The 27,826-nt window shown below is 37.5% G+C and overlaps 1 protein-coding gene across 1 annotated transcript in view; it reads right to left on the bottom strand.

Moving 5' to 3' along the window:
* LOC140242342 (aminopeptidase N-like) overlaps positions 1-27,826 on the bottom strand; it is a 59,395-nt gene that overhangs the window by 9,514 nt on the left and 22,055 nt on the right. The window contains exons 2-8 of the mRNA XM_072322078.1: positions 6,385-6,661; positions 4,539-4,659; positions 3,377-3,531; positions 1,942-2,055; positions 1,104-1,241; positions 683-748; positions 81-146 (exon numbers count right to left, since the gene is read on the bottom strand). Coding sequence (XP_072178179.1) covers positions 81-146; positions 683-748; positions 1,104-1,241; positions 1,942-2,055; positions 3,377-3,531; positions 4,539-4,659; positions 6,385-6,661 — 937 coding nt within the window. The remainder of the gene's footprint in view (positions 1-80; positions 147-682; positions 749-1,103; positions 1,242-1,941; positions 2,056-3,376; positions 3,532-4,538; positions 4,660-6,384; positions 6,662-27,826) is intronic.

The raw sequence follows: 27,826 nt of genomic DNA, 5'->3' as shown, positions 1-27,826 counted from the left end.
ACCCACCTTTGTTATCATCCCTGATTACTGTTCTTGTAAAAAAAAAAAAAAAAAATGGCTATCACTGTTTGTAGGCTTACCGAAGACATAGCTCTCCATATGTCCCAAGCGTCTGCATTGCTGTACTGTTTACTTTGTAAGAAGACCTGTGTAAATTAAGGCAAACCCGTTCAACAGAAATGAAGTTTGCATTAGATCTTTCATGGATACAACATCATCCTATTTTGTGAAGCTTAATCACAACCATAGGTATAATGTGATTTCAATGAGAGACCCAAACTTGACAGTCTACTGCGGTATAAAATCAAATCTCTTGAAACAAAATCTTCATTCCTATCCATGTATTTAGCATTTCAATAACATAATTACAGTGAAATCTGTGGAAAAGAGAATTGTAACGAACCTAATGATAACAATCAAGTATTAATGATTATCATAATTACTACTACAGTGGAAGTGTAGTAAGAAAAAAAATCTTAATTTGTACTAGAAAGAAAATCACTGATGACAGAGTTTAAAAAAAAAATCATCCGCAGCAGTACTCCATTCATTTCAGCCACGCCCACAACAGCTTGTCATGCGTTAACACGTATTGAGCTAATGCGTCCAGTTAGCGTGAAGGTCGTATGTCTGTCGACACAATGTAGAATAAGAAGGGTTAATGAATCACTTGAAAACTCACCGCCAGACCGTTTTTAAAGGCGTTGTAGCCGATGCTGTGCTCTAGCATTCGAAGAATGGCTGGGCTCTGCAAAACGTGTAACATGTAATAAAAATCTGTCTATGTTTCTTGAATACAGTTAACCATTCTCACAGTGCATTTCAGTCATAATGAAGTTTCATGCCCTGACACTAAAATTTAAATTTGATTTCCTCACTACTTAAGTTCTTGAGGTTGTATTATGACTTTGAGATTTCTTGTTTATTTCATACACTGTTATAGACTGCTTCCTTACAATGTTCAGACTATCGTAAAACCATCAAACTTTCCGAAAACAATAATGGCAATTATAAAGATAGAATAGAATTTTCGTAGCCGGCTGGTCCCGAGACTAAAAGGCTGATAGACCAATAAGTAAACTAGTAGACCGTAGTATATTCACCTTCTGGTAGGCGATCATGTCGAAATTGTCCATGATGTCACCAGCCTTGTGGACGGGTTGTTGTATGGGGTGGGATGTCACATGTGAGTCAAGTTTCATGACAGATTGCAGTTCTTTGATCACGAACTGCTCATCCCACTGCAAGAGGAAGCGAAAACACCATTAACCTTTACAACGCTCATAGACGTTTGCATGACATAAATTTGCAAAGATACTTTCACTCCGCTTTTCCTTTTTTGAACAATATCAGGGTTATGTTTGTCTGTCTAAAATGTCACAATTGATGAAGATAAACGCCAGGTCTATTCATTGTGGGACACTAAAATACCACACGATATATGTGTATAATCAATATTACGGCCATAATCAATTAAATTGACTGGGAATAGGCACTTATTTCTATCTTTAAATCATTAATGGATTTAAATACTTGCGGGATCTAACAATTCCTTCATTTCAAATTACTGTAGTACACGGAGAGAGAAGCAAGTAAGGGCCCTTAATGGTTCCAGAATTATCGACTGGCTCCCCTTCCCCTTTTCATGAATAATAAAGTCTGTAACGTTCAGAATTTAAAAAAAAGAAAAAAAAACAGGGAAAGGAGTTGAGATGTGAACGCCCACCACTTGGAGACTTGGGAAACTGTTACACCATTCTCTTCATTTAATTATAACATAACGTGGATGATACCATTCTTTTAGGAAAGCTAATGCATTTTCATGATATATCATCAATTTTCTCCCTTGTATTTATGGGGAAGGGAGTAAGATTTTAATGGAAGTGTCAGTACGCATGTAGTCGACTATAAAATAGGAGAGAGGTTGATATGGTGGCTTACCATTGCCCACTCGGGGAACAGGACTTCCAGGGCAATGGTGCCCATGATGGAGGCAAAGCATTCCTTTAACCACAGCTCGTCCCAAAACACCTGAGTCACCAGATTACTGTACCACTACGGTAAAGCAAAAACGCAGATGATAATCAAACTGTCTTTATAACATCTATATCTTTATTTCTGTATCTTCTCGACATACGTATATGCAGGTCTGATATAATTATATAATTTGTATCTTAATCTTGCTGTTGTATATCCATGGTACATGAGACTTATTATGTAGTAACTGCATATTCTATATACCTGTATTTCAATAGCAGATAGGAAGTTGTTTGGGTCCTTCAGCATGCTTTGTCATCGTATGTTATCACGTATCCAGACGTATTCTTATGTAAATTTCTTTTTATCTCCTCTCTAGTTTGACTGTATTTCTTCCAAACATGCGCTGACATTGCATCCACTACGCTGTAATACAGGTTTATTTACAACTGGTATCATGGTACTTGTAAAGAAGGACATTCATATGGTATTTTTGCCCTTTTTTGTATTTTTGTGATAATTCAATATCTCCTCCAAGGACTTCTTGTTTTTACTGGAGTTTATGTGTGTTTCGTGCCTGTGTGTGTGTGCTTGTTTATATCATTTATATTTCTCGAAAAGTTACGAAAGTTTAGTTCCCTTGTATGAGTAAAGGGAAATATCATTAGATGGTGGTGATCTGAATACAGAAATCATTTAAAGGGACATTCCAGACGATTTTCATAATTTCACATCATGTAGTACATAAATCGACAACTCCATGTATAGATTTATGGAATTTATTGTGGTTCTTGAGCAGAGAAACAATACTTTGAAAAACCTTAAACAAATAACACTGAACAAGGATGATGACATAGGAGGTTCACATATATAGCAGTGTAATTTCATTACAATACTGCTTGCTTGCAAGTTCACCTGTGTATAATCTATGCATGCTTTCTTCTTTTGTTCTGCTTCCTTGAGCCCCAACTCATGCATTCTTATGGTGACTCTGCCATGTCATCATCCTTGTTCATTGCAATTGGTTCTAAATTTTGAAAATATTCTTATTCTTCATCCCAATTATCACAAATTCTGAAACTCTGTCCTCAGTAGAACTAATTTATAGTCGTTCAAATGTAAAAATCTGAAAATCATCCGGAGGTCTCCTTTAAAGGAAGCTTGCCCGGTTAATAGGCAGCCTTTCCTTCTGGACGTTTAATGTACTAGTATTGCTTCGCTTCCATTGATACATTGTAATTGTATGATACATGTATGAATGCTGTGCTCTTTGGGACAATATATACCGTTAACGAATACATTGTAATCTGATACCTTGTATGATAATAATACATAAACCAAACACGTCAAATTGAATAATTCTCAGAAGAAGAACGTGTGTCGATGTCACTTTCTCTACCTGGTGGCCGAGTTCGTGGGCGATGACGAAGGTGAGGGCCTGCAGACTCTCTGTAGGAGTCTCAAGCTCGTCGTAGAGCATGAAATCCTCGCGATAGGTCAACAGTCCCCAGTTCTCCATTCCCGCAGGGATGAGCTCCGGCAGAGCAATCATATCTGTTTCCGGGTCACAGTGAGAAAGAAAGAGAGAGGGGTGGGGCAGGAGTGGAGAGAGAGAGGGTACTTTTTCATCTTTGTCATAGCTCGTTCTGTGCCAATGAGTCAAATGTCCACAAATTCCACATACAAACCTATGGACATTAAACTCAGAGTGTAAAGTGTCAATCAGAATGTAATCATTGGAACATGCTTGTGGCAAGGTAAAGCACGCAAATCGAAATCATAAATAGGCCTATATAGTGACATTATGAATATGGAATTTATATAAACTACCGAATTAAGTAAGATATAAATGTAAGATGCATTATGAATATCATAACCATTATCTATTGTTTTCTACAGAAACTTATAGTTGAAGATTTTATTTGTTTGATAGTTCTATGAAGTGTGATATGCATTTGCTGTGCTTTGAACAATTTGTGTATATCTCTTGTAAATTATGTAACGCTGATGGAAGGCACATTTCCACAGTCATATTTGTGGACATTAAAAGATTCAATTCCATTAAATTCGATGAATATATAGCTTAACATTTTCAGCATGGCTGCAGGTAAAGCACTAAATAATCGGTGCTCGTTTACGTCGATGTATAAGGCATTTTGTCAATCAGATGCAATAAGTGTAGTGACAGGAGCAAAACTGATCAGGAAAAGACATTCCAAGGATACTGATGTAAAGTGTACCCTTCTTGTCTAATTTCGTGCATAGCGTGATTCCATTGTATAAACTTATATGGATCTTATTAATTTTTTTTATCTCTATGTCTACTGAATTCATCGCAGCTTAGCTCTCTGTTTATAAGCAACACCTTCCTTCAATGACACTCTTTCAACTAACAATTCACTGACATTCATAATAATTATACACCAACAAAGTACTGAAATTTTCATCTCATTAGGACCGTTCTGTGAAATTAGCTTACAGCTGAACGACATCGTTATCTGAAAATCGAATCTGAAATGGCAAAAAGAACCCGAAAACATGCTTGTTTTTGTTTTTCTCACCTAATTTAGGTAGGGGATACTGGAAACCGCTAAAGTCTTCCAGGACGTTGAAAAGTTGTACGCCAACGTCCAGGGCGAAGTCGGTCTGCGCGATCACGTCCGGTCTCGACCACACGCTAAACTAAAAACCAATAAGAGTTACATGAATATAAAAATAAACAAGTATTAAATAGATACATAGATACACAAGTACATGAATAAATAACAAATGTAGAAAATGTAAACCAGCATGTATACCAATTAATTGCATTTTGAAATACCTTGCCTGTTGTATTATACAAAAGCACAAATTCAAGTATAAAAAAAAAAGAAATGAGAAGAAGAAGAAAAAAAAACCGATTCCCTTTTGACACAGATAGTGATACCATGGATATAACACTATACGACATATAGAATCCGATGAGTTTACTTGTCGTGAACGGGCATCAAGGAATTTCGTGAACTCAATTCAGCTGCCCTAGTAATCCTGAAAAATTATGGTAGTGTACTAAGGATCATGGAAAAATGTCAATATGATGTATGGTCTGCAAGTCTGCCCATAAGGGCATTGGCCACAATAGGGCAGAACAAATACAATGTTGAAATGTTATTCGTTTTGCATCAACATTTCAGCGATGCATGAAAGGACGGTAATTATACCGGGGGTTTTCCGTTTGATTGAATTGAATCGAACGGGGACGAATTCGCTTTACATTCGATTTTCTTTTTATATATAAACTATAATTCTGAAAATGTCACCGCGCATCGATCTCATGCTCTGGCAGTGAAGAAGTTGTCGTTTTTGTTTTTGTTTTCCTTTCTTTCTTTCTTTTTTCGGGGGGGGGGGGGAGGAGGAGGTTGTTTCTGTCCATCGTCGCTCACACAACGCTCACAGAGGATTATGTGTTTCAACGGAGGAGGACATTGCTGCGCATTACCGAAGCCAGAACCGAATGTTTTTGCTTTCTGCAACCTATGCAGAAAGGTGTATGTGGTGTTTGTGCGTGTGTTTTTTTTTTTTTTGCACCACTTTTTATTCGACACCAAATACAGTCTACACCAAATATAGTCGCAAAATGTATACGACGGAGAAATATGCAATCTTGACTCTCGCAACATACGTTTCTTATTTCTTTGTCAGGTTGTAGGCAAATGAGTTCCAAAGGAGATAATATATAGAAAATATTATATATGTGTTCCCATTGTTTAATGTCATGCAATTGATTTTTACGTAATTGGTTTGTTGATAGGTGCCCTATTCCCTATCTTACAAATGTATCGAAAGCAGAACAGAAAATAATAATAAAAGAAAAAAATCTAGGTAAAAACGTTTACACCTGACAGAATTATTAAGTTTCATAATGACCTCATTTGATATGATCCTGTAATTAAACAGGCATATTGAAGGATGTCTGACGTGATCGCTTTATTTTTGGATATCTGGGAACAAAGATTACTAGTATTGCTCAACATCCACCCCATCACCCCAACAACAATAAAAACTAAATAAAAAGGTAACAAAATTATGCGTCGCCTTAAGAAAACTTATTACAGCAAATCTTCCTGAAATGCAGGCATATAGGCGAGTTCTTGACAAGTTCGACGTGACCATTTGGTGACATTCTTTCAAATGACCTTCCAATTATTTTTATGGGGAAAAACTGCCATCGGTGATATCTTTCTCTTCATATAACCCCAACATTTATTTAAAACCTGCACGTACAGGGCATGACGAAAATCTAAAGAACGAGATGAAATACAGTTTTACATCTGCATCGAATGATTATGTTCAAGATGCTAATTCTGTTTACAACAGTAAAATACTCCCATGAATAAAACGTCGACACAGATTCGCATAGGCGTATACCTTTACTCGGTCGCGCACAATGACTTCTTGGTGTCGGAACTTGCACACAACGAAGGCGACCAGGTAGGTGGACATCACAGGCGTCGTGCGAAACGACGTCGTCGTCCATCCATCGTCGTCCTTCGCCGGACTCGTCGACGGGTCCATGTTCGAGAGCGCGATGTAGGCTGACGGATGGACGATGCTGACGGTGAAGTTGGCCTTGAATGCCGGCTCGTCGAAACAGGGAAAAACGAGACGGGCGTTGATCGGCGACAAGAAAGAGGCGACGATGTCTCTTAGAAATTAAGGAGACAATCAAGAGGAGTAAAAAAAAAAAAGTTTTAAATACTATTTTACTTCATCGGATAATGTCATCAGCTCTTGGCGCGTGTAAGCTGGTATTCCGTATGACACGTGTCCTCTAAGAATCTATATCCATTTAAATACATGTATTATAATCTGTGAATGATGAAATAGGAACAATCTTCTACACGAGGAATAAAAGTAAAGGAAAATCTGTGATTCCAGAGCAATACAATACTAAACATTTGACCAGTGATATGCGGAGCGAACTTGGATATGATTATATCAGAAGTGTGTGGCCCTTACAATATTATTGAATGCCATCCAATATGATTCAAGGAACATGTATATCATTGTACTCGACTGATGCAACAATTTTGATCACGACGCCGTGAAGTTGTGCGTAAGAAAATCCAAATATATATGTGCGATACATTTCATCTGTCATACATTTTTTTTCACAATGAATATAGGCCTACATCGAGAGGAACAGATCGCATCTTGTCACCATACATCTCACTCGATACTTTAAATCAATTGCGTGAATCAAATGGAATGTATCAAACTTTGCATTTACATGAATTCATCGATAAGATTGCAAGTGAATGTGGTCCTTGATAGGGCGGCTTGATGGAGAATTGTAGGTTGGTTGTTGCTAAAAAGCTATTTATCACATATTTTCTTTCACGATAATACATGCCTACCCAAGACCAATGGATCACATCTCCCTCGATATACCTTATGAATCAATTGCGTGAACCAAATGTATCTTTATACTTTGCATTCACATGAATTCATTGACAAATTGCACGTAAATATGGTCCTTGATATAGGGTGACTTGATTGAGTGTTGTAGGATTGGTTGTTGTTTTTGTTTTCTTCTTTGCTCGTCGCGAATCATCTCAGGTTGGTCAAGTTGCTTGACCACATGGGGAAACGATTGTCTTAAAACAGGCCATCTTCTGAACCTTGCACCTGGACTTTGACAAACAGCTGTACAGAATGCCGTGTTCAAATTGGATATTTCTGTTAGTCCAACGGTATATACATCAAAGCCGTTAGAACTCCAATTCAAACGGGTGTTGTCAGTTTCAAGGTTTCAAGAAACTAGTTTTGGACAAACAAATAGAGGGAAACGGAGTGACAGATTGGATAGAGGGAAGAGAAAATGATAGAGGGAGAAGGAGAAAGTAAGAAAGGGGATAAGGGAAAGAAAAAAAAACTCTATTTGAGAGTTCATTGTACTTGGCATGTGCTATATAAGGTACAAAGGTCTCAATGTAAAACATCATTGGCGTGTCTAACATACTTCGTTTCATTTCAGCTCCAGATGTTAAACTCATTCGTCATTGGTCCTCAACTGTGATTTTGAAAAACAAATCAGACCCATTTTATCTCAGTTAACGCCAACCGGAACCAACCGGCAGTCAGAAAAACTTACAAAGTGAGCTTTTACCGTATCACTACACACAAAAGCGATTTTTTTCCTGTTTTTTTTTTCTGGGTTGTTTGTTTGTTTGTTTTTTACACCTGTTTCCTTGCATGCCAGTTCCCCTGTCTTCGCACAAACATTCTTTATGAATGCTAGAAATCATAACACTCGCTCTCGTCTCGAAACATTCATCAGAAATTATTTCACGACGATATGAATGCGACGTTGATACACGTCGCCGTTTCATGCCCTCAATCCATGTAACTCTAACACCATCGATGTGAACCGGTACAATGTGAGAGTATTCAGGTTTCAGGGATGATTTTCTCCACCAAGGTTTGTCGTGATGACTTAGCTTACTTAACTTTAAAGGGACATTCCCACGATTCCGCACGATTCCGGACGATCGTGTATAGTAAATAAATTGATTGTGCCATGCTGGATAGATTTGTGAAATCTATACTGTGGTCCAGGGAGCGGACAAACCAATACTCTTAAAAACCCAGAACATTTTACACTGAACTGGGATGATGACATAGGAGACTCAAATATTCCAGTAATGTAGCGATGCAATTCCATTACAATACCACTCGCTTAAAAAGTTCGCTTATGTAGAATGTATGCATACTTTCTTCTTTCGTTCTGCTTCCATGAGCACCCAATCCTCCCTTATGTGAAACTGATGTCATCATCCTTGTTCAGTGTGACTTGTTATGAATTTTGAAATCATTCTTAAGTCCTTATCCCAATAAATATAAATTCTTGAACTCTGTACCCAGTATAATCTACTTATAGATGTTCAAATGTAAAATTCTTAGAAATCACCCTTAGGTCTCCTTTATAGGGGATGGCTAGTAACTGATCAGTGGGAATCAGTGGGAATGCTGGGGGATGATTGTTCCAATCCTTGTGGGATTCATTTAAGAGTACATTATATATCTATTGTTGTGTGAAAATGATTTGCTTCAGAATGGTCTCATATTCAAGTAATGTGCAGTTTAATGTTTCCAGGTTAGCATGCCTGTACAGTGACGGGGCATTAAACTGCACATTACTTGAATATGAGACCGTTCTGAAGCAAATAATTTTCACGCAACAGTAGATATATACAGTATGTACTCTTAAATGAATCCCACAAGAATTGGAACAATCATCCCCCAGCATTCCCACTGATTCCCACTGATCAGTTACTAGCCATCCCCTTTAATTAGGAGGATGCCAAATGTATAACATGCTTTGAACACAATGCTACATACGCTGTCTATATCCAAGTCTCATGGTCATGTGGATAAAGCTAGTACGCCATATACTCCCTGTCGCCCGAAAATTATAGAATAAGGTTCGTATACTAGTAGTCCGAAAGTGAAAAGAAGGTGCTTGCTAACAAACCTTCGAAACCCTTGGAATAACGAATTGTACCCGTTGATATTAGTGCAGTTGTTGTTGCTTTCTCCTAACTTCAGACTAACCTCGCTTTAACATAATTACAACTCGTGCAGTCTTAGTGGATGTTTACTGAGAGCTTTTTTTTTGTTGTTGTTGTTATTGTTTGAAAGGTTGACTTAAATCTTCGAAATCAGATTTCTGCAGCTGCTGGTGCGACTGTCAATGCTAATAAGGATGATAATAATAAAAAGAAAATTACTGAAGTAACTACGCATTTGTGTTGTGCACTAATTTATTAACGTTTCCGACTAAAAATTAGCAAACGCTAAACGTATTAACTGTTCGTGAATTCCGAACATAGAGCGATAGATATCTCCACATATTTGGAGAGCAGTGTAAAGTGTACATACGTAAAGCTCGTGACGAAACAACAAACCAAGTTTCAAATGTTTGTCTTCGCATCTGATTCCATAACAGCGCAAACTTCGATCAGAAATGAATAAGTACATTCGAAGGTTAATAAAACAATATTTTCAACAAATGTTTGATTTTATGTCTGGCCATTTAATCATAATTCCATCCCTTCTGGCCCTGCACTAGGATATCATTTTTCTTTTGTCGTTGTTGTTGTTGTTGTTTTTATATATATTCTTCTGGTATCAACTGGGGCAAGAGACTGCATTGGCGGTAGCCATGAGAAATTGGCAACGGCCACAGGCAAACAGTCAGTTAACCCATTGAGTTCTTAAGGAATTTCGTGCTGAAATATATCTTCTCATTATCAGCATGACACCTCTTAGTATCCTTGCATATCTTTTATGGGAAAGAAAACACTAATTCGTTCTATAATAAGATTAATCACATCTGCAAAAATCAGAAATAAATTGGTAAATTTGCCAATCAGGGACAAAACATGACATTCAGTCCTTTCAAATGTGCTATATTCAGACATCAAGAGGCTTTTGAAAATTCTGCGATCTAAACGAGAAGTACAAACAGCAAAGGGATCAAAATTAATGGAGAGACTTTCTACTCTACCATTTGAAAAATTGATAATGAATAGTAAGTATATGTACCAATAAAGAGCTACAGCGACGGGCCACAGAAATTTGGTTACTGAGAATTGATGGCTTAAATTAGAAAGAGTCTCTAACGGGGTGTCATATATCCCCATGAACCATCTCTCTTTGTAAGCGCTGCTCATCGTTGACTAACAAAACCCCAAATTTCACAAGCTGTAAAAGCATGCTGGTGTTTTTTTTTTTTTTTTTCGGGTTAATCTTCTGTCGATCCGGAGGCATAGGAGGTAAGAACTGTAATAGGTAAAGTTGTACTAATAATGATGATTATACTTTTAGAAGAAAAAAAATATGGCAAGGGAAAATATTCAAGGTTTACCTCGGTGGACAGACGGACAAATAGACAGACTATACAGACAGACAGAACACCAGGGGAGTGTTTTTTTTTAATGTATAATACAATCGAATCTATACATGGATTGTGTTTTGGTGTGCTTTTTGAAAGTATAAGGCGAATAAAGGGTCTTGACGCGGACATTGGTGTTCTATGTCTCGATTTGACTTCACAGTAATGTATAGGCTACAAAGTTTATCCACAGGCAAAAATAAGAACCCCTTGCATTGTAAGAAAGAAAATCACATTTAGCTCCTGACCTGTAAAAAGCCGTTGTCTATAAACATGAGAGCAGAATATTTGGCAATGTGATACAGTTATAGGGAGTGTCATGTGAATTTGTATGTGTGTGTGTATATATATATATATATATATATATATATATATATATATATATATATATATGTGTGTGTGTGTGTGTGTGTGTGTGTGTGTGCTAAAAGTATTAAAATATATATATATTTTTATTTCATTTTCATTTCATTTTCATTTCATTTTATTTCATTCTCCTTTTTCCAACAGAACACAGCACAGTATGAATTAGGTTATTATCACAATCGTATACACACAACTTTGAAATGATATCAAATGATACAATAATAAAGTTACATGATATATGCATGTATACGCAAAATAATACAAGTCTATGTTTCAGTTGGAAAAAAAAAGGAGAACTGAGAGGTCCACTAAAAAGCAAGCTTGTAGATTGTGAACCACTCAAGAAACTCTAACGAAATACTTATTTGTATATGCTTAACACAAGTATAATTCAAACAAGACGAAACAAAACAGGAGACACGCAATAACATGACACGACTAGACAGAAAGGTGGAAAATGGAAGGAAGGAAGGAAGAAAGAGAATGCCTACACGCTGATCAAAGAAACGAAAGAGGGAATTGAAGAGGGAATTGAAGAGATGCTTTAAACAGCCGGTGGTTGCATACAGCCGTGTAAAGAATATGATGGCTATTTCATGAATTAATGAGTTCAGAGATTAATTGATTGATGGTTGGATGATGAACCCTGTGGTTGTTGGGACTTGGTTAATAAAAACGAACATCAGAGAGGGTTTAACAGAAAGGATTTCAACTTACGCTTAAATGAATACAAAGAAGGAGAATTTTTTATTTCACAACTTAATGAATTCCAGAATCTAAGGCCTGAGTATATAAATGTATTCTGAGCCAATAATGTTCTCAGATGAAGCTCCTGGCGATATGGTTATACATTATACACTTTGGATTTGCTTTAGGATATTTTGACCAGTCTTAGGGCGGATGATGGTTGAAGAAGTGAATGAAACATACGATAAATGACTGTTATCATCTTCACAACAGCAAATGGTTATAAAACATGCGAAAGAAGGGAAATTGCAAAGTATTGCCTATGGAAATCGTAGCACATGCAATAAGATAAGATGCAGTGCTTAAAGGCTCATGTCTTGGGTACCTGAACTGAGACAAATAAGATGATAGAAAACTTTTTTCTTGAACATATGGGTTTTAACAAATTGTTTCCACAATTTTACTTGGAAACCTTTCAAGCATGGGCAGATTTTGGAGAATACAGAAATATGAGGGGAGAATCTATTAACACATTCATATTAGGTATTTTGATAACAGTAAAATATGTTTAACCGATAACAATTTTCGATATTAGCTTATTTAAAAAAGGAATCTATTCAGTATAAGAGCAGCTGTTGTAAGATGATTGAAATGATATCTTTAATGGAATACGAGAGGATCTAAAAAATGAATAACGTCTGCTGCATTTCAAAATGTGAATATAGCAACATTCGATATAGAATTCAATATTTTAGTATTAGAGTTTAATTGAAGAGATATTCATTTAAGTAACATTAACGCACTTTTGGTTAACGATCAACAAGACTCCTACAATTTTGCGGATAAATAAAGATGGTCAAAGCAGTTAAATTATATTAGAGATGAAGAAATTAGAGAATGTACGTAAGACATATAGATGTGCAACTCTCCAGGGTAAACACAGAGGATGCCACTATAAGTTCTTACACCGTGTCATTTACATCAAAGTACAACTTTTACAATTTGATTTTGTCACACAAGCAAACAACTTTTGCTCCACAAAAACAGAAAGAGAAGGGTTCACACTTATTTCTGTGTTGTAATAAAGTGAAAGATACAGTGTATAATTTTGAAAAACTTTTATCGTGTGTTATGATGCAATCAAAATATGGATTGGACAGAAATATTTGTACGATTGCCGCGAAATCTAGAAGTAAATTTTTAAATCATTTGATAATGGTGTTTAGATGAATGAATGATATTTAATTTTAGAAATATAAGCATTTTGCCATCTTTTGATAAAAATGAACACAATTGTATTAGAGTATGTCACGACAGAAAGTTTAGTAAACTAACGCATGTAGGAAATTAGGTGAATATTTACAGAAAATTTGAATATTTAAAGAAGGAGTAGATTGTACCAATGCAATGTCAAAAGTTTAGATTGGGACTATTTTAAGTCATAAAACAAACTGTTGGAGAGTGAAAACATTTACATAGCAGGAATAGGTATGTATTAATCTTTTTAATCCCTTTAGGTATTTCTTATGGTACTTCCAAGGATTGCTTGATTGACAAAAACAAACGAACAACGACAGGGTTATGTTTTTCTAATTCAGTTGAGCTGAATGGCCGACATGGAGGATCACGTCAAATGTTATATGACGTTAGATAAATTGACCTTATTAATTCTCTTGGACGTATACACAAGGCAATAAACACCTTACTATGATATTCTTTTTTTTTATTCATCATGATATGGGTCAGCAGCAGCTTTACACAAAGGAGTTTTCCTTCTAAACAGAGCAAATCGAGATACTCTTAAAGGAATAGAAAGTATAAGTTGTAATTTTGATGAGAAAACGACAAAAAGCAGTTTACAGCATGGAATAAGTGGATGATCAGAAAATTTTCTTTGATGACTTATCTAGCTTGATAACCCTGATTATGTTAATGATAATCAAAATACCTATGCATGTAACAACAAAAAAATAAAAGATGTCGATTGTGATGACTATAAATCGTCATCAGTTTCATCATCATCTCTACTGCTGTCTTATCAATTTAGATTTGATGATTACATCGGTGATATTGCTCTAAGGGCACCTCGGAGCTTTTCTATCGTCCGGGACGTTCGAAAGTTTTATAATCGCCTACTGCGCATGCGTAGTCTCAGCTCTTTCGGAAAGTATCCCTTTGATGGCTGCCTAATCACGAGTCCCTGAAAAAGGGGGGAAAAGGTCAGTAATGAGGAAATTAACCTCCTCACGTGGCTCCTTTTTGTTCCAAGATAGAGGTTAGCCCCGTGGATTAATGACATGCCAATAGGCATTTAGTGCCCTGCTGCATCCGTGTTATATCAACTCAAGCGTTTTGTCGCTGGACGGTGTGATAATAGCTGATCAGCACTCTAGGTGTTTCTCTCTCTCTCTCTCTCTCTCTCCATTGTATTTTATATATATATATATATATATATATATATATATATATATAAGAGTGTGTTTATTTTTTTTCCACGGTTGTAATTACTTCCGTTGTTGTAATTTGTGTGAAGAAATCAAACTGTGGCAGCACACTCATAAGTTATACATAAACATATAAACATATACATATGTGTGTGCGTGTGCGTATGTGTGTGCGTTTGTGTACGTGTTTGTGCAGGTAGATATAAGTTAAGTAGGTATAGATAGATCTACCCAAAGTAGGAAAGAAATAATATGATGAGAGATTAAAAAAAAAAGAGAGAGAGAGAAGAAGTGTTAGCATCCTGATGATAATGACGTTTATCATATCGGTAACAGTAATAAAAATATAAAAGAGCTTAAAAAGATCATAATAATACCTAATTTTCATTCTTAGTTATAATCACACAAGTTTTACGTTAACAAATACATGCAGACAAATAACACTTAATGGTGGAAAAGTTTGATTCTTTGATGTCATTGATTAATTCATCAACAATGTCCTCATTACCATTCAATTCAAAGAATACTTAAGATGAAATGAATGAGTGTTAAGAATGAAAAGACTGGTAAAGGGATAAAATACATACACACGTACATACACACACATAATGTATACATGCACCTAAATTATGCTTAGACATTCAGATGAATAAGTATTAACTTGACACTGAAAGACCTAGAGAGGAAAAGCTCATATAGCGAAGTTTTTTCCAAACTGCAACTCGAGATTTACAAACATTCTGATTCTACAGACGGTGCAGCGCCCAATATTCTATTTTCAGCCCAATTCGGAAATTCCTGGAGGCTACTTCATCACTTCCTTTTTGTATTCTGGAGTTTGCAGGGGTGTCACACCGAAATGGGTACACGTTGCGACAACCAGAGTTGCAGGCTGGCAAAATCCCTTGGGAGGGTGTGCGATATACCCTCACGGCCTGGGCATTTCACTTTTCATCTTCATCTCATGCATCCTGAATACCATCGCTGACACGAAAAAATGAAGAAAGGCAGGTGGCGCCAAAATGAATGTACAAATATATATGTGATATGTGATATATATATATATATATATATATATATATATATATATATATATTGTTCGTATAGATAGATGTAGATATGTTTATACATAACATAGAGAAACAGGAAGAGAAGTAGAGAGAAAACATCTGATAATCTCTTTATCTTGTCCTTAACGGTAAAAAAAAAAGTATGGTGTTATCGCTTTTGTTCCATAGCAAGTGGTGATAGTAATCTACTTTCTTCCCTACAGGTCATAGAAAAGTATCAAGGCATTGTAAAGGCGAGATTTCTCCATTTTTTTGTTAAATCTGAGATAGTTTCTATCCTTTATGAGACGCATTGCTCGATTACATTTTACTAAATTGCTCTCGTCTTGGTGACTTTTTAGGTTTTGTTTGGGAGTATATGTGTGTGTGTGTGTGTGTGTGTATGCTTATATGTGTTTTGTATGTCATTTTCGAAATATGTGTCGGTGTCTGCCATTTGCCTTAGTGTTTGCCTATTTTTCATACTCTCTCCATCTATCTATCCATCTATCTATCTATCTATCTATCTATCTATCTATCTATCTATCTCCCTATCTCTCTCATTCTACTTTATGTGTGTGTTTTGGCGACCGACAATACTCGTTCTGGGATGACTCTTCCGGTTGCCTACAGATTGTCTGATCCCAAAGGATTCTGACATTTCTAACACCAATTAGAAAGTCGCATCCATCATCAAAACCCATGTTTCCGCCGGCCCATTTAGAACGCCGCCTTGGATCCGAGGGTAGAATCGCCAATTGCAAGATATACAGCCCATAATGCGACAGGTTATTTGTGCTTTTCGGTAAAGCTCGTAGCCCTGATATGCAAATATATTATTTCACGTAAGCTTCTAGCTACAAAACAAGAAAGGTTTCGCAAATTCAAATTTCGTTTTATCCCTTATTGTTACTAACAAACTGTTTACACCGTTGATAGGATATGTGAGCAAGTCAGACATGGACGAGTGAAATTGCGTATTTCAGGGTCAACAATTTTGTCTGTCAAAATTCTGTCTAGGTATTTGTTGTACATGACAAAATGATTAACCTTGTCTGACAAACTGTCATATAATTATGATAAACTGTCATATATGTTACATTTTAGTGCGTGAAAGATATCAATCCTGTTGTGAACTTGTAATCGTGTTGGTTTATACAAATTCTATGAAAACAGTTCAACATGACACGAATTGTGGTAGCTCTCATTTCGAGAAGGGTTTAATTTCTTCAAACATTTCATGTGGATTTAGTGAATGCGGATTTTAACAAAACGTCGTAAGTAGGTTAAGGGAATTTGGACAAAGAGTTCGAAATTCAACAGACTTTTTTTGTGGGGGGGGGGGGGGCGGGGGTGAACGGGTCGTATGATTTTCAGCAAACTTCACTGATATATTGCACTGATATTTCTGCATTTACTGAATCTACATAAGTTATTGTTGTTGTTGTTTTGTTTTGTTTTGTTTTTTTTTTTTGGGGGGGGGGGAGGGGTATTCTCCTTTAACGACAAAATCCCAATACTACACGATGAATCACAACGCTGTTAAAGGCCGCCATTTTGTGTCTGATGGAATAGTGGAACTAAGTCGGTGTTATCGACCTTTGAGGCTATAATGATTATTCACAAAGGAATGCACTCTCAAGTTTTTGTTCTGCAATGTCCCCCTTTAATTGCCCCTCAGTGGTTCTCTGCCCTGTCAAGGAGGAGCAGGCTATGTTCGGCGTTAATATATATTCCCTCCAGTTCACTTTACATCGGTATTCTCATCCGGGTAATGAGGGATGAATCTGCTGACAGCGCGCCACAACCATTCCCGCAAACGACAACAAATTGCGCGATTAGATCCTAACCAATGGCGCACATTTCGGGGCGTAATTGACAATTGGCGCCTTATGCCAGCACATCAGTCCGCGTACAGCCGCGACGTCGCCGAAAAGATCGTAATATGACGGCATGCACACGATGCTGGTCCACGTGGCGTTATGCTGTGATGTGTGACTGCTCGCAGAAGTAGGGCAACACTGTGAAGAGCTTCTTGTTCGTTGGTGCTCGCCTCTTTTAGTGATGTAGAATGATTGGTTGCCAAACATTATGAGAGCTTTGTAGTCAAGAGCAGTCATTTAATATTTTTTCTTCCTTCCTTCTTTTTTTTTCAGACGGGGAAAATCGCAATTTTATATGTACAGGATACCAGCGCATCGAATTGTGTCATAGCTTATCAGCAAGGACAGCGTGACATTTCCGATACAAGAAGCTCCACGATATTTAGCGTTTAATTCAATGCAGTGATATGCAACGACTGCGTTATTGCTGGCAATACATTGTCATATTTTTCTTTGTTTTCACAGGATTTTCGACTGACGCTACCAGCGTTGGCTACACACCAACAATATCATGAAACGACGACCACTAAAAAGAAACAAAAAGATTATAGAAAAGATAGATATTATAATGAATTGGCAAGCGCTCAAGAATGCGTACGGCCAAAGCGTATAGTTCACTGACTATGCGGGGGGGGGGGGGGGTGTCTTTTGGTGATCAATTTACTACTTGATTGCTTTTTCCTTATCTGGAACCTACTTGTTGGTGCAATTATCACGCAATGTTATACTGTTTCTACAAGAACACCGGTCAAGAGGTAGGCCTACATTATAAGGGCGAATAATCTAACTTTTTTTTTGTTGTGATCATATAATGCAGCTGACACAAATTTTTGTATCTTTTTCGCAGCGTCAAATCCAAGCCTCCCACGCCCTGCGCACTCTAAAAAATTGCATCATGGATATTGTTGCTTGGATGAAGTCTGACTAATTCCTTCTAAATCACAGCAAATGGGAATTTATTCTTCTCGGTTCCAAACCTCATTTGAACAAATTGGACGTTGATTCTATTTCCATTGTAGGCAACGATATTCCTTTTGTCAACCTCATGTCGCAATCTTGGTGTTCTGTTTGATTCTCACATGTTTGTTTGTGTTGTTCGTTTTGTTTTTCTAGTCTGTCCGCTATCAGTTGCGTAACATTTGCTTCATCCGCAAGTATTTGACTTGCTCCGGAACGAAAAAAAAAATGTTCACTCAATTACTATCTTCACATCTTGACTTAGGGTATTGATATGCTTTTTATTTCACAAAACTCACAAATTGCCAAATTACAAAAACTGCAAACGCAGTTCATTCGCGTCATTGGTTGCCCGTATAGAGAAACGCATAAGTTTTCGAATACTTCTTCTAGTTTATCCTGACTGCAATGTATGTTTGTTTGGTTACTCCCAGTCCACACGAACTATTCGATCCTCAACTTCTGATCTCTTGAGACCGCTTAGAATAAAGCTGGACCAACACTGTGGATTTTGATTCCGCGTCAGCTGAAAGACTGAAACACCATAACGTTCTTTATGCGCAACCTAAAATCTTGTATACTGTTTATCTGTGCGTTTATAAGACATTCTTCTTCTTCTTCTCCTTCTTTTTCTTTCTTTCTTTCTTTCTTTCTTCTTCTTCTTCTTCTTCTTCTTCTTCTTCTTCTTCTTTTATGGTATTTTCAGTCTTTTTGTTTTGGTTTCAAGCGCCTAGAGCACTATTTTATTCAGGATGAAAAATGGCTCCGTAATACAGAAATGCATGTGGTATTGTCATCATTATTGTTCCTCATGTTTGCCTTCGATGACAAGAAAGCGGGAACAAACTTAACAGCCAATGAGCGCATAGCGCACACACATGCTGTTCATGATATTTCACTCGCCGTAACCAGCCGTCATTTATAACACGACGAAAGTATTATGTATCTCCGTATATTCTACATCTCCAACAAGAAAAATTCTGGCTGTTTTGACCAATATAACTCTAAGGCACTATTTTAGATCATCGCCTTTCAAGTTTCAAAGGTACCTGGGATGGCGCCTCGGGTTACCATTATACCGTCTGCTCATATAGGTACACAAAATTCTTGAAGATCATACCTTTTGATATTTCTCAGCAAAGAATGGGGCAAATGTAGGTCAGTGAATAGCGCCCATTGGGCCACTTACAACAGAATAAAATTCACGTCTTACAGAATTCGGTATATAACACCAAATATCCGCGGACTCGTATAAAGATATTGAAAAAATGGAGAAAAAATAAAGGAGAAGCACAAGAGAAGAGAAAGATCCTGAGCACGGACTGAGCTGAACACCAGTAATTAACCCAGCTCGGTCTAACACCCCGGGCTGCAGGAATCATCGCGAGGATGGCTACAACGATTGCTGCCTCGGAACGAGTTAAGGGCTACACGTCCTCACCGAGATGTGTGGCGACCCCTTAACTCTCAAGGGCCACTCCTTATCTCCTGCGTGATCTCCGATCATGGATGATTATCAAGTAGTGTAGAGGAGGGGAGCAAGCCGAGCACCTCGATAGGGAGGGGGGGGGAGGAGGAGGGGTGCAAGACAATGGTGGCGTACCCGGTTGGATGAGCGATGAAGAGGGAAATTGAGCGAGTGTTGTGTGGAGACGCCTGTTGCTTCTAATGATACTCCCAACTGCGATTTGTACTGATGCACAACACCATTGCCAACAACACGGTGTAGTAAGATGGGAATGGTGTATTAAACTTGCGATCTTGTAATGATATATATATTTCAAGGTCTAAGAGACTGAGACTATTAGAGTACATGGTCACATTTACAGCTACTTTTGCCTCTTACTTAAAGAGATCTTGCCAAAGAGATGATAATCATATTTGGGATGTAGGCACGCCAGAGAGAAGCAGAGGATCTTAAAAAGAACTCGTAACGCGGTCATGGCAGTAGCACTTTAATAATCACTGACACATTGTACCTAGCATATTTCTTTTCAAAATAATTGTTTCTGTGTCAGCTGATGTGGCATCCTGCGAATCCATCTTGTCATGCCATTGTGGCGCCTTCTGCATGAACTTCCAGTTTTTGGGTCTTCTTTTTTTTTTTTACACATGTGTATGTGGGTTTGTTTATGTGTGCGTGTGTGTGTGTGTGCGTGTGTCTGTGTTGTGTTTGGGGTTATATTTCAATTTCAATTTCAATTTCAATTTATTTTTCATATTTCTCGATGAAACAATACATCGAATATAACAAAATTAAACAATACGGGGTCATGATATCCAGCTAGGAGACATAATATTACAAAATGAAATAGAACATGATATCCAGCTGTGAGGCATAATTATAGAGTATGGCAAACATACTGTGGCAAACATATAGAACATAGTGGTCGATCTATGAAAGTTGGAAAAAAATGCGTATGGGTATTTCACTTTGTCTTAAAAGATGTGTTTAAAAGCAAATCGCACCAGAAATCCTTAAGTAAACGTCGAGGAAAAAGCAACAACATTATCTGATTATTTATTTTTAAACAAGGGGATATAAGTGATGGACAGCGTACAAAGGAAATGGTCATATGACCGCCACGCCCATTCATTACTGCCCGTAGGACGCAGTTAATGTCTTCTGACTTATTGATATTGAAAGCTCTTAGATGGTGTTTTTGATACCAGTTGTTACATTTTGCTATAAGACTCTTCGTGAATTATACCATGCATAACTGCTGGGATTCAAATAAGACGCTTCCTATGACAAGTTGTAATGTCATCTTCATGAATATAGTGTTAAATGAAGCAGCAAATCAATTCAATGATGGCGTGAACATTATAACAATGATAATAAAATAATGGGGGAAAATCATAATGTACACAGATAGAGTTGCCTAATCTTCGTGGTTGTAAAGATGCAAAACAGTTAGGAATTTACCTATACACAACCCACATACGCACGCGAATCCTATATGTAAATCGCAAGAGAGGACGAAAGAAAACCTTGAAAAATTCGTAGTTACAACATGTCTCCTATCGTCCATGCAGTAGTCGTCTTTTGCAATATTTCGAAGATGTTAAAATGACCCAGAATGCATCTCCACTCAACATCCAAACAAACACCCACACATACACACGCATACGCACACACCTATATATATATAAATATCATAAATACATATACATATGTGTGTGTGTGTGTAAGGGTGTGTGTGTGTGTGTGGGTGTGTGTGTGTGTGTGTGCGTCGTGTGTGTATGTGTGTGTATCGATCTTTGTTTGTTGCCTCACCAACTCCACATTTCCAAGAGGTAAGGCTGCTTGCCACCTCCCTTTCTCCCTTCTTAAAATAAAGAAAAAAAAAACTCAAACTGCTGAAGGGGGCGGAAATGAGACAAGGCGATGAACATCTATAAGTGTAAATTAACTTCTAAAATAGATTTTTCAAGCCGTCCGTCCGTGGGCAGGTGCCCTTGAGGAAGCTTTGCGACACCAGCAAAGGTTGTACGCTGTCCCCCCTCCCCCTCCCCCACTATATTTCTTTCTATTTCTCTTTCTATACATATATATCTCCCACTGTCTGTCTCCTTCTTTACTCCTCTCTCTCTCCTGCTCTCTCTCTCTCCCTCTCCCTCTCTGTCTCTCTCTTTCTCTATCTATCTCTCTCTCTCTCACTCATATATCTTATCTTTCTTCCACCCCCCCCCCACCCCGTCTATCTTTATCTACCAACCTGTTTAACTCATATACAAAGTTCTTGAACACTTGCCACTGGCACTTGACTGGGGATGATTTTTTTTTTTCCAGAACTCCTTCGCTGAGAATTCTTGCACTCTCTTTGTGTGTGTGTGTGTGTGTGTGTGTGTGTGTGTGTGTGTGTGTGTGTGTGTGTGTGTGTGTGTGTGTGTGTGTGTGTGTATTAAATGCAATTTAGTGAAAAAGAAGTTTGAAATTGGTTTGTTGGTTAGTGCCCACACCATTCTGAAAGTGTCGCTTATCACCAAGACCGCGTTGTCCGGTCATATTAGCAAATTTTACACCGCCACGATTTGCATGGTTCATTAGTCGGTGGACCAGGCACCGCCAGGTGAAAAGACGCCTAGTGATTGCATTGTAGTCCATGCAGATGTTAAATTCAAGTGGACCATTAAATGAATTAAATGCATTATATATCCAGTCGTAGTATATTTGTCGGTTGGGAGACTGAAATAAAGACATACATGTAGGCCTAGATACACACTCATGCATACACACAAACAGAGCAGACACTCTGTTTCTAAAATGCCTCCTTTAGTATTTTAACAGAATCTACCCCCCCCCCCCTCTCTCTCTCTCTCTCTCTCTCTCTCTCCGTCGTTTAGAAGTTGGCAATGAAACTGCCCTGGGAAGTTGGATTATCACTACAATCGGTTCTGTTGGGTTTAGATACAATCCTCTCATACATATCTTCGTCTGTTTGTGATTCTCTGTTTGTCTTTGTGTCTGTATATTAATTTTGGCTGTAACATGATCTTGAAAGCCTGTGTATCACGACGCCGCGCCGTACCAGATGCCATCCAGGTGCGAAAATTGCCGAACCGTTTTTGCTCTTATCTACATTAATTCTTGTCCACTTTGAGAGCACTTACTTCGTTCCAATTGGTATTATCTTCAGGGTTCTTGATTCATACCTCCTCTTGGACGGATTCCGCTTTATGTCTAAAGTGTGATAAACGATGTTCTCTTTCTCCTAATCTTCCAAATATGAATAACTGGTGTCAAAATGCGAGGATACGAACGCGAGCACTAAGCCATCGCATGTTGTTTGGCTTAGTTTTCAAGTTTTCAAGAAATCACATCAATCATCATCATATTTCATACTATGGCTGTTGTGTAGCCATATAACTAATCAACCAAAGCTGATAAAAGCTTCCACCCATTTAGCAAACTATTAGAGCCTCCACGTACCTTCGGTAAGCCAGCAAAATACCAGTATCTTCGGAAGAAAAAAACAGTACCATATGAAATGAAAATTGATCGAAGGTGATTTCCAGGTCCTGGCTATCTGGGGATATTTTGTCTTTGATGCATATTGTCATAAGACGAGATATGACAGTTACCATCATCTCCAACCATTGCCGACACTTTTTTTTTTTTTTTGTTTTATTTAGTCGTGACCCTGGATCCTTTACCAGAAGATAAAAGATAACATGAGTAAACTATTTAATTATATATAATTCATTCCGTGTGTGTTTACCGAGTTATGTATTCTTCTTTCTATTTCAGCTTTCTTCACAAATATGCTAATTACTTTTGAGGAATCCACCTGTCTATACGGATGTTTACCTCTCATTTTGCGCAGGGGCTCGTCCATTGCTGTCAGCGCACTCGAACAAGGGACTTCATAGAGCCTGCGCTCTTATCCACCTTGCACACACACACGCACACACACATCTATAATCAATGTGTGTATCTGTGTAGGTATGTGTGTTTATGTGTGTGTGTGTGCGTGTGTACAATCTGCATTACTTTTTTTTTGTTGGATTGAGAAAGTTTGCTCAACATGAATGTATCAGAAACAGACAGAAATGTAAGTTTCATAAGTCATGATAATAATCTGTTGCACTACGGTCTGCAGTCATCACAGCAATTTTTCCAAATTAATTGTCTATTATTACCATTGCAATTCATTTGTCCTCAGTCATCGGTCTCCCGGAAGGTTCAAACTATTAAAAGACTGACTGGGAAACCACTTGTGTTTCGAAACAATGTGGGAGATATAGATAAGTGATCAACAGATGTAGGTAAATACATGTAGATTAGATGGTCAAGATAAGAGGTTTGATAGGTGCGAAAATAGATGTACCGGTAGAGCAATATTGAAGATTGAAATATCTAGACAATAATGATGAAACACTTGTTTGAAATAATTCGATAGTCAATTAAAAAGAAGTGTTGCCCCAAGAAAGTACGGAAGATTGGGATGATGTATATTATACAACGATTGTGTATAAGGGGATAGGGTTGGTTCTGGCACAATTATTAATTGTTCCTAGCGATGTATACAGTCCATAAATTTCTGGCCAAAGGAAATCCTTATATGAAAGACCAAGATTGTCATATAGAAGATAACGAAGAAACTCTGAATCTAAGGCGGTACCCATGGGAATGGGAATGGAGTCTTATTTAATTGGCGCTGGGAATGACGGACCAGAGGAAACATTTTACGGTGCACACGTATATTGCCATTCAACTTTGGCACTTTAGGTGAAATTTATAGGAATGTACATGCAACGCTCATATTTGACGTAATAACAGGGTTAATCTGTCGCCCTTTGCCACGAGGAATTTTAACAAACATTGCGTTTGTGGAGATGGATTATTACGTTTGGAGTCAGTAGGCTGTGTTGATTTATATGATATCCTCTTGACTCGGTCATTGGGAATGCCCGAACTCTCTCATGTCTCTCAAGAAAACGTAAACAATGTGATACCCTTTTCCCAAGTGCAATCACATCTTATTGCACACCCTCACAGATCGCTGGAAACAAAAACAAGCTCATTGAACCCCATTTCGACTGTTCACACTGACCTGCCTTTAGGAAAAAGTATATAGTCGTCTCAAGGGAATTCAAACATTAGTCTCATCTGTATTATTATATGAATAAATACATAGATAAATGAATGAATGTATATTTAAATAAACAAAATAAATAAAGAGTTATATCTCTTGATCTCAGCTGGACAGCCGTACATGCTAATATCAATAGACTTCTAAATTTAACACTCAAACTTGTAGTGGTGCCCTGCGAGGCAAGGTTACTTTGTACAATGCATTTGGGTGTTCATAATGCTACGTGTAAGCAATGTTGAAAGGGCCCGCGCCATTAAATCGTTATAGCTGGGATGCTTCAAAAAGATGTGGCTGAGACACTATCTAGCTTAAAGCCCTGGACCATAGCGAAACAAAATCCCAAGCAACAGGAGATGTCAAGAACCGATCCAGGAGAAGACGTCGGCAGATCACAATAGAACAGCAATCTACTACTGCAGCGTTACAATCTACTTTACTTCAGCATTACATCAGGCTGCTTGCTCTACAGGATTGCAGGTAAATCCCACTGTGTATCAAGCATTGGAAAATCGGTTACAGCTCGTTATTCCGAAGGTTCGTTATTCCGAAGGATCTTCAGTCCGAAGATTCGTTATTCCGAAGGTTCGTTTTTCCGAATTTCATTTTCGGATGACCAAATCTTCAAAATAATGAACCTTCGGAATAACGCCACAAATGTTCGGATTAACGAACCCTTTTTCATTTTCGGATTAACGAACCTCTAGGTATAGGGAATTTGTGAGTTTCGGATTAACGAACCTTCGGAATAACGACCCTTCGGAATATTGAACCTTCGGAATAACGAACAGCACCCGGAAAGGTTCGGGGAAAATTTGATAACTTACCGAACTTACAATATGTGATTTTGCAACTTTTTAGTTTTGACCTTACCCACATTTCAAAGCACTTAACCTCCGTGTAAGCCACCATCATAACAGGTAAGGTATCTTTTTATGGAAAACTTAACAATCTTTCTGTATCGTATGCGTCAATAATTGTCAGTGAGATAAGAGAGCAATCAAACTAAGATAGAGGTGATATATATGTATCTTCCAAAGGTATCATCACAATGACACAATCTATATGTCAAAAAGGATAATTCTGTTATCACATTCGGCAGTATCACGAGTATGGAGTGGTTAATGACCAGTGAATTAGCCGTCTAAATGCATATTGCATTTTTTTAAAACGACCTTATATGGGTGCGACCTTGTCAGTTTCGATCGCCGAGATGGCATGATAATTGAAGATTGTTTAAGTTGCATACACGTATAGAGATGTTTTATGTGTATGATACATGATTTACCTGCTTTCAAACATAAGATTCTTTTACCCATGCATAATTAAAAAAAAGATAATGAGCGCCATTGTAACCAGTTTCATGAGTGATGTATCATGAAAATGATGCTGTAAAAGCATGTACATGCACGTGTACGAGTAAAAGTAGGGTACTCGATATTTACGGTAACGTACTGGATAACTCACTGCGATTAATGATGGTGGTTATCGTGACAATGAATCTGAGTGGAATATAATGATGAAAACGGATTGATAAAAAAAAAAACAGCGATGATAATGACAATGATAACAGTATTTAGCAGTGCAGTAGTAATGATGATGTTAAAAATACTGCAGTTAGTAAAGTCGGTCCTTGTGAAGTTGCATATTCAGTTTTCAGAGAGATAGTATGCGCTAATTAACGTCGAGTGGATTTGCATGATACGTAAAACTGTATACTTTGCTGACTGAATATATTCATTATCACGCCACACCCTCAGAATCAAATTTTGTATATCAGCTTGCTATCTAAGAGCAGCTGGACTTAGCGCAACAACAGACAACACTGTCTTTTTGCCATTTTTTTTTTCAAAGGCAATCACAGTTACGTATATTTCGTAATTACACCAACACTGACCGAAGGCGACACAAACATTTTTGATGATATGACCTTAGTTTCTCACTTTTACAACAGTATGTATTATTACATTTAAACATGAATATATTACACCTTACACATATCTCCATTATAACATACAATCTATCATTCTGTTGATCTACATATATCTATATGATATATAAGGTATGTGTGTATGTGTGTGTGTGTGTGTGCGCGCGCGCGCGAGTTAGGATGACTCGTCACCGTGTTTCTTTAAAAAAGTTACACATCTCAAAGTTTGCTTTTTTATAAGATAATATAAGTATACAATATGTTTGGCATTGTTAACACTCAAAAGACATGTTGTTTTATGTACAGCACCCCCTTGATTTGAAAGAAAAAAAAAGAGAGAGAGGGGGAGAGAGAAAACCAATATAAGGTATTATAGCTGCCTAACCACCGAACGTTAGGCGGACGGAAATCAAACTTTTAATCTCATTGTTTGTTTGTTTTTTTCAAAAAGAACTCTTTCCACATGGTTTTCCCCGAATTTCTCGAACGTTGTATTCTAATTCTTTTCTTTTTCCAAAAACTTTACACCCACAGGGGTTTTCCGAATATTTCTAACACCATGACGTCTTTTTCCCCTTTTTCCAAAGCCTGTACACCCACATGAGTCACCCTGAATTTCTCGAAATCCATGATCTCTATATTCATTTTATTTTCGAAAAATTTTACACCAGCTTGGGTTTTACCAAATTCGTCAATATGTGAATATGCATGTATGCATATTCATGAAACTACTGACTATTTTCTGTTCAAAGCTCCATGTCTTATTACTATGGAAGTTTGTAGCTTCAGTTTTGAAACGAAGCCTGTTAATAAAGTGTTTTGAATTGGAATACTGCGCTATATTTTCTGTGAATAATCTAACTGCAGATTAATTGACTTCACATTAACGTTAAAGTGTACATTCTTGATATTGTGCTTATCTCTCTGCAGACATTTTCCCCTCCCAGTTTCTGCACAAGCTTTGTATAAATAAAAAAAAAAATGGAAATCTTTAGTGCCTTG

The sequence above is a fragment of the Diadema setosum genome, chromosome 19, assembly GCF_964275005.1.
Source record: "Diadema setosum chromosome 19, eeDiaSeto1, whole genome shotgun sequence".
In the NCBI taxonomy this organism is placed as follows: Eukaryota; Metazoa; Echinodermata; class Echinoidea; order Diadematoida; family Diadematidae; genus Diadema; species Diadema setosum.
This window is presented reverse-complemented; position numbering and strand designations above follow the sequence as displayed.